This window comes from Schistocerca americana, unplaced genomic scaffold (assembly GCF_021461395.2).
Source record: "Schistocerca americana isolate TAMUIC-IGC-003095 unplaced genomic scaffold, iqSchAmer2.1 HiC_scaffold_262, whole genome shotgun sequence".
Classification (NCBI taxonomy): Eukaryota; Metazoa; Arthropoda; class Insecta; order Orthoptera; family Acrididae; genus Schistocerca; species Schistocerca americana.
The window spans coordinates 34,528-42,773 of record NW_025725975.1 but is presented as its reverse complement, the minus strand read 5'-3'; the positions used below and the strand labels follow the sequence as shown (position 1 = coordinate 42,773).

General features: G+C 59.7%; 1 protein-coding gene across 1 annotated transcript; it reads left to right on the top strand.

The window, feature by feature from the left end:
* Positions 1 to 212: 212 nt before the first annotated feature.
* LOC124576702 (nascent polypeptide-associated complex subunit alpha, muscle-specific form-like) lies at positions 213 to 7,999 on the top strand. The gene is made up of 3 exons (XM_047131213.1): positions 213 to 1,167; positions 1,637 to 1,913; positions 7,093 to 7,999. The coding sequence occupies exons 1-3, from the start codon at positions 213 to 215 to the stop codon at positions 7,997 to 7,999; spliced, it is 2,139 nt and encodes a 712-aa protein (XP_046987169.1).
* Positions 8,000 to 8,246: the final 247 nt, after the last annotated feature.

Below are 8,246 nucleotides of genomic sequence, written 5' to 3'. Positions count from 1 at the left end.
GCGGACTTCTCCAGCTAACGACTCGCTTGCGAGTTCGTCTAGCGGCAAAATTGTGTGTTACCGTTATCGTGGCTGCAATACAAATTGATCAGCATCAATTTGTATTGCGCCTAGGGACTGTTAGGGCACGCCGTGAGTCAGGACCCCCTTCACGTGGGACCAGTCCGCGCTCACTCGCTTAGCACCCACCCTCAAGAGCTCCTGTCTTCCCCATGGAAGGCAATAACATCGCTGCGAACGTCGCGGCGGTGGTCGCCGCGTCAGAGCACGCTCTGGTGGCGGCCTCCAATGCTCCGACCCCCGCGACCGCTCCTCCAGGGTATCGCCCACTCACAACGGTCGAACTCTTTGTTGTAATGAACCGCATGGCCAAAGCCGCCACCGCCTCTGAACGCGAGGCCGCGGAAAAGGCTTACATAAGGTTCTTACAGTACGACCTCCCCGCCGCACTGCCAGGCGCAGCCAGTGAAGAGGCCAAGGTACCGCCGGGAGCCCCGCCAGGCGTGTCCACGCAAGAGGACACTGCACTGCCGGAGGCGGCCCCGAAGGGAGCAGAGCCACCAGGCGTGGCGTCTCATGCACCCACTGCCCTGCTGGCTCCCCCCACGGTACAGGCCAGTCAAGAGGCTGCTGACCTGCCAGCAGCATCTCACGAGGACGTTATTCCAGAAGCCAACCTGGAAAAATTAATCCACGATGGCGAGGCTATGGAAGTCTCACTCCCATCGCGTAAAAGGCCGGCGGATGACGATGAGTCGTCCGAAAGCACCCCTTCTTCTGCCCACAGAATGCCGCAGCAGAAGAAGAAGCAAACCGCGCCTGAAGGCGCCACAGAAGACATTGAAGCCGCAGAGGAGGAAGAAGATGAGTTTGTCGTCCCCAAGCGGAAGCACACGGCTCGGGCAAGGAAGCTCGAGCAGGTGCAGCCGCTCCCGACGGCAAACTCGTTCGAGTCCGCCCCAATCGACACCGAGGCTATGGAGGAAGCGCCAAGGCCGCCCAAAAGGGTGGCCCCACCACCAATCAATGTCCTTTGGAAGGACACCTTTCGAGCCTTCCTAGAAAAATTCTCTGAGGGTGTGTCCGCACCACCCAAAATAAAGTCCCTTGGGCGCGAGATGTTGCGCATCACACCTGCAAACATGGACGACTACCGCGCAACCATGAGTAAGATTCGGGAGGAGGGGCTGTTCTGCTACACTCATGATGCAGAGCGGCTCCCTCTCCTGAAGGTAGTCTTCCGCCGTTTGCCCATGAGTATGGAACCTGATCACCTCAAGGAGGAACTCCTCGCCTTGGGGTACAGCGTTAGATCAGCAGGCCTCATGAAGTCACCCAGGACACGGAGGGACATGCCACTGTTCCTCGTTGTCCTGGTGGACAGCATCGAGGCCAGAAAGATATTTCAACTTAAAACAATAGCCACAGTCGACGTAGAAGTTGAGCCGCTCCGGGCCAAGGGGCGAAGAGCACAGTGCTTCTCGTGCCAAGGCCTGGATCATGTGGCACACTTCTGCACAATGCCTGCCCGTTGCGTCAAATGCGCGGGCTCCCATCAAAGCAGAGACTGCAAAAAGAGCAAAGATGAACCGCCGAAATGCTGCAACTGCAGTGAACAACACGTGGCCAGCTACAGGGGCTGCAACCTATTTAAAAAGACCAGGCGCCGCGGACGCGGACGTGGAACGTCACGCCCAGTCCAGCAAGGCACCAGCTATGCCGCAGCCGCAAAAGGCGCGGCCCCAGCCCACCAGGAGCGACAGCAAGCACCCCCAGACGCCACGAACAAGCCGGCTGCCACAAACCAGTCACCAGCAGCCCAGCCAGGCCCCACCCCACCCGCAACAAGCACCAAAGACTGCAGTCAGGGCCCACTGCGTCCCACCCCCAGCTCCCCACACCAAACATGTCAGGCAAACGCACAGGTGGCCAGTCGCACGGCACCTGCTGCACACATCCCACCGGTTCGCAATACTGCAACAGCCATTCCTGAACCCCACAACAAACCCTGTTTGGAGACAACACAGCTAAATGCCCTCCTGCACTCGCTGACGTCAATGCTCCAGCAACTCCCAGTACTAGTGCAGGCAGTCACGGCGGCCCTCCAGGCCAGCACCGTCCCAGCCCCACACCATGGATAACCCGCACATACATGGGCTAACCGTCTGCGGATTCAACGCAAACGGCCTGGTAAGGCAACAAGGTGAGTTTCGCAACTTTCTGCAGGACGAAGCAGTTGATATATGTCTCGTTTGCGAAACCCACCTTAAGCCTGGAGTCCAAGTCAGGGCAGCCAATTACGCCTGTTACCGCTATGATAGGCCGACCGCCGGTGGTGGGACAGACGTGTATGTTCGACGTGCACTGATGCACCATGCCACCCACCTCCCTGACCTAGTATCGGTGGAAGCCACAGCAGTCAGCGTGTCCACCGCAATAGGACAGATAACCTTCGTTGCTGCCTATAAGCCCCCACGCGCTACTCTTGCCGACCAGGATATCGACGCGCTACTGGCGGCTGGGGGGCGGGTTTTCATTGCGGGTGACTTCAACTCGAAGCACGCGGAATGGAACTCCCGCCTCACAAATGCCAATGGCCGCCGTCTCCTCAGAGCTGCCCAGAGAAACGGTGCCATAGCTCTGGGGCCATTCGAACATACCATCTTCCCAGCTCGCCAGGACCTGTTGTCCGATGTGCTGGACATAGCAATTCTCAAAGGTATAGGGCACCACATCTCCGCATCGACGCGCTGTGCACTGTCATCAGATCACGTCCCAGTGATCTATGACGTGGACATCGTCGGTGCGGCCCTTCCGCCACGTCGTCCGAACTTCAGGCACCTAAATCGAGAGCGCTATCAGGAGGAGGTCCTCCCTCTCCTGACAGACGCCCCAGACCCTTCTGAGGTTGGCACGGACACTGCCCTGCAGTACCTGAGCGAAAAACTGCTCCAGGCCGCCGAGGCAGCCTCACCGCCTCCCGCACAACATCCACTGGTAAACTCCCGTCGCCTCCCGCCCGAAATCAGGGAGACGATCCGGGAGAAAAACCGGCTCTTCCGAGAGTGGCAAATTACACGCCAACGTCACACGAAGGCCCGGCTGAACCACATGCGCCGGGAGATCAAGGCTGCAGTCGAGGCCCACCGAAACAGGGAATGGGCGGCCCTAGTGGAAACCCTTGACCCTGCTGACGGCAACGCCTGGCGCGTCGCAAAATCATTTTTGAGACGACGTAGGCGCGTCCCACCAATTCAGGTAGGCCAGGAGGTCTTCAGCCACCCCGATGAAAAGGCGAACGTGTTGGCCGACCACTTCGCGGCGTCTTTCACGCCCGTGGCGGACGTCGTGGACGCCGATCACGTTCGCCTGGTAGAAACACAGCTCCCCACCTTCCTAGCGGCCAGAGAAGACGGAGACAACATTGAGCTGATAACAGTGGAAGAAGTGGCCCTGCAGCTACGGACAATCAGCCCAAAAAAGGCGGGAGGGGATGATGGCATCGTCGGCATCCTCCTGCGCGAACTCCCAGCAGAGGCATACCAGACGCTCGCAGACATCTTCAACACCATCCTACGCACGGGAATCTACCCTTCCGAGTGGAAACACGCGGAAGTGGTAGCAATCCCTAAGACAGACAAGGACCCCCGTCTGGCGGCCTCCTACCGCCCGATCAGCCTCCTGCCCACACTCTCGAAAGTATTCGAGCGCCTCTACGCCAAACGCCTCCTCAGACACGTGGAGGCCGAACATCTGCTTCCAGATGAACAGTTCGGTTTTCGCAGGGGCCACTCCACAGTACACCAACTCATGCGTGTCGTGGAGGAAGCCATGAGAGCCCTGGAGACCCGGGAATACCTTGGGGCGGTGTTCCTGGACGTCTCTAGGGCATTTGACTCCGTGTGGCACGACGGGCTCGTGTACAAACTATTCGTGCACGGGATCCCGACGTCGCACGGGGTGCTACTGAAGTCCTACCTCGAAGACCGGACCTTTCATGTGCGCCTTGAGGAGGGTGTGTCTACCCAACGACCGATCCAGGCTGGAGTGCCGCAGGGGTCCGTACTCGGCCCCCTGCTGTACTCCCTCTACACCGCAGATGCTCCGCGAGTGGCGCGGGTGTCGCTCGCATTATATGCCGACGACACTGCGCTGCTCGTCCGGAGCATGAACCTGCAAGAAATGAGACGGCGTCTCCAGCTAGGGTGTGAGGCTTTAGGAAGCTGGTCGACGAAATGGCGGCTGAAATTTAATGCTGCCAAAAGTCAGGCAGTAATATTCACAAAGAGAATGCTGCCTCGTGACTTAGAGCCGGTGACGATCACGGGAGGCCCCATCCCGTGGTGTAAAACCGCGAAATACCTCGGGGTAACCTTAGACCAGCGGTTAACATGGCGCCCCCACATACAGGAGGCAAAGGGTAGGGCTGCAGGGCGTCTTCGTGTCCTGTACCCTCTACTCAACCCGACTTCGACGCTTCCCCCTCGCCACGGCATCACCCTATACCTGGCACTGGTTCGCCCGGTGCTGGAGTACGCTGCCGTGGTGTGGGGAAATGCGGCCGAAACCCACATTGTTGAGCTCCAGAGGGTGCAGAACCGAGCACTTCGGCTCGCCCTCCGTCTACCCTGGCGCTACCCAACTGCCCAGCTACACCAACAAACTGGTATACCTCTGCTGAGAGATCGCTTCCGACAATCAGCGCGACAGTTTTATCAAGAGGCCCACAGGTCTCACAATAGGCTCATCCAGGCACTGGGCCACCAAATCCACCACAGGCCGACCACACGTTGGCCCGACCTGTTGCAAGCATAAAAACCTTGCAACAACCAATGGATGCAACGCATCCGATAGGCCAGCCCGAAATAAGTCAGTTCCCTTCCACATCTTATAAGTAAATATTTGCAGGAATAGCACCCGATGCTCACCCTGCCCCTTCACGAGCAAAGGACTGCTCGCAAGTAAAAGTGAGTGAGTGCGCCGGCACGCACTCCGCTGCTCGACTCGCTGCCGCTCGCACCGGTCGTTTTCGTTTCCGTTTCGTGTGCACCGTCGCTAGCCCATCGCCATGTCCGGACGCGGAAAGGGAGGCAAAGTCAAGGGCAAGTCAAAGTCCCGCTCAAGCAGGGCTGGGCTCCAGTTCCCGGTCGGCAGAATCCACCGCCTCCTGCGCAAGGGAAACTACGCAGAGCGCGTCGGCGCCGGGGCGCCCGTCTACCTCGCCGCCGTCATGGAGTACCTCGCGGCTGAGGTGCTCGAGCTGGCCGGAAACGCGGCCCGCGACAACAAGAAGACGCGCATCATCCCGCGCCACCTGCAGCTTGCCATCCGCAACGACGAGGAGCTCAACAAGCTCCTGTCGGGCGTCACCATCGCACAGGGTGGTGTCCTGCCCAACATCCAGGCCGTCCTGCTGCCAAAGAAGACCGAGAAGAAGGCCTAAAGGAGGCCAGGCAATCGCAGCGCCGCGTGCTCCCCTGCACGCAACGCGCTTTGCCGGCTCGGCTCGGCCCACAACAATCGGCCCTTTTCAGGGCCACCACACACACCTACGTCCAAAGCAAAATTTCAGTCGTCCTCGCCGCACCTTGTTTTGTTTTAACTTTGCACTGTCACAGCACAGCCGCCGCCGGCGCACGTCCGCCATCTTGTCGTCCACACAGCCCGTGTGGCCCAACACACACACACACACACACACACACACACGCACGCACATTTTGCACGGTCGCAGTCGCCTTCCAAACCGACAAACGGCAGCAATAATGACCATTGTTAAAGGGAGGCGTGTCGACACACCGCCCTCCACTCCCGCGCGCAACGGCCGTCGACACGAACGAAACAGCTGATCCGGCCGCCTATGCCCACACGCCTTGCCTCGGAAACCCCAACGCCGCCGCAAACAAACACACAGAGCCAAACCACGCAAGCAAATAATCACCGCCTCTCGCACAACAACACACAGCCCGCCATCTCCGTCGCGATCGATACAAAGACACACAATAACAAACACACAAACGAAGCAGCTCCACACACAGCCAGCCACATGACACGTTTCCTTTCCTTCTCCCCTCCCAGTCACATCACGTCGCTCAAACGGAAAGAAAGAAAGAAACAAACAAACAACACAGCGCACACACGCAGCAACAACACAGACTCTTTCGCACTTTTCAACTTCCGAACAGTGTGGTGGCCCTGAAAAGGGCCGTTTTCTAGTCTCTCCCACCCACAAGCACGGCCGCGGGAAGGCCAGCGCCCGCTGCGACGCAGCCTAACCGCCGAAACCGTACAGGGTGCGCCCCTGCCTCTTCAGGGCGTACACCACGTCCATGGCCGTCACAGTCTTGCGCTTGGCGTGCTCAGTGTACGTCACCGCGTCGCGGATCACGTTCTCCAGGAACACCTTCAGCACCCCGCGGGTCTCCTCGTAGATCAGACCAGAGATGCGCTTCACGCCGCCCCTGCGAGCCAGGCGGCGGATGGCGGGCTTCGTGATGCCCTGGATGTTGTCGCGCAACACCTTGCGGTGCCGCTTGGCGCCACCCTTGCCGAGCCCCTTTCCTCCCTTGCCGCGGCCTGTCATCCTTCCTTCCTCGGGCAAAGCAAAACGTGCACAAACAGCAGCTGCAGCGGCTGGCGAGTCGGCTACGGTCTGCGCCCAGCGCGCCCGCCGCCCCCCTATATAGACTCTGGCCCGCCCTCCCCCCACCACGCGCAACCGAGGGCATATAAGCGCAGCACGGAGGCGCGCGGGCCCCCCCCCCATTCCGCTGTTAGACTCGCTGCGACGCACTTCGTCTCCGAGAACGCTATGACTGGAAAGCAGATCGCCGCCGCACTAGAAGGCCTGATTAACGCGTTGGGCTTCACCGGCGGCCGCCAACGGCAGTCAAGGCGCACGAGAAGCCAGCGGCAAGGGATGATGCTCCAGTGCTACAACTGCCAGCAGCTGGGGCACACCGCGCGCGGGTGTAAGAACGCCGTCGCGTGCTTAAAGTGCGCGGCGGCCCACGACACCCGCAGCTGCACGAAACCTCGTGGGGTGGCTTGTAGCTGCGCGAACTGCGGCGGGCCACACGCCGCCAACTCGCGTAGCTGCGGCTACCTCCGCGAGTCACGCCGTCTACCCGCCGCACCACGCCCTGCGGCGACATCAAGCGCCTCGACGGCCGCCCCGCCCCCCCGCTCCGGCAAGGGGTGCGAGCCGCGCCGTCTTGAAACCGTCACCGACCACGCCGTGGCCGGCTTCCAAGCCGCCTTTGCGGCCGAAAGGGCCGCACTGAAGGAGGAGCTCGCAGCAGTCCATCGCCAGCTCCAACAGCTGCGCGATGAGCTGCGGGCTAACAAGAAGAAGCCGCCAGCTCCCGCCGCCGCCCCTGCCGTGAGTCGTCCGGTGGGGGTAGCCGTAGCCACGCAAACACCCGCCGCTGTGAGTCGTCCGGTGGGGGTCGACGTGGCCACGCAAACGGCAGCCGCTCCCCCTCCCGCAGCAATGCAGGAGGTGGCGCCCATGGACACGGATGATGTGCCGCCTCGGCTGCCACCCTCCGCGGTGGCAGCCGCCAGCAAGGGCGCTAAGGCGCCCCCTGTCTCCTCGCAAGCCGAGAAGCCAACGAAGAAGAGGAGGATTCACCTACCTTTTCCTGACGTGACCAACGTGCAGGTTGTCCTGAAGGACATTACCGCGGCACTGAAGAATTGGTCCTACCCCTATGCCGACCAACCATATCCCTTCACTCCGCCAGACCAGCCCATACCTTCCCTTCCTCATCGGCCGCTCCCCCTGCGCACCTACCGTGACGCATTTATGGAAGTGCTCACAAAGAAGGAAATAGCCCTGCTCAATTCGCACCCCATCTTCACCCCCTCTCAATGGGATGCCTTAGTCGACGTTATCGATGTATTCCTGAAGGAAGAGTTCCGGTCTGGTCGGCGGAAGATGGACAGCGAAGCTTTGGAAGCCATGGAAGACATTACCCGTAAACATCGCCAGGTTCAGTAACAGACACCACGCGCGGCCTCTACAGCAGTAGCGGAGCCATCAGCTTAAACCACCGGCCAGTCACTTCGGCCCTTCGTTTTCCATTTCTCTCACTGTCTCTCTTACTATCCTTTCATCTTTCCTTTATTAAAAAAAAAAAAAAAAAAAAAAAAAAAAAAAAAAAAAAAAAAAAAAAAAAAACCAGCACAACAGTCAAGGTCAAATACCACCCGTCATGTCACACCCACATTTTCACCCCGTCAATGAA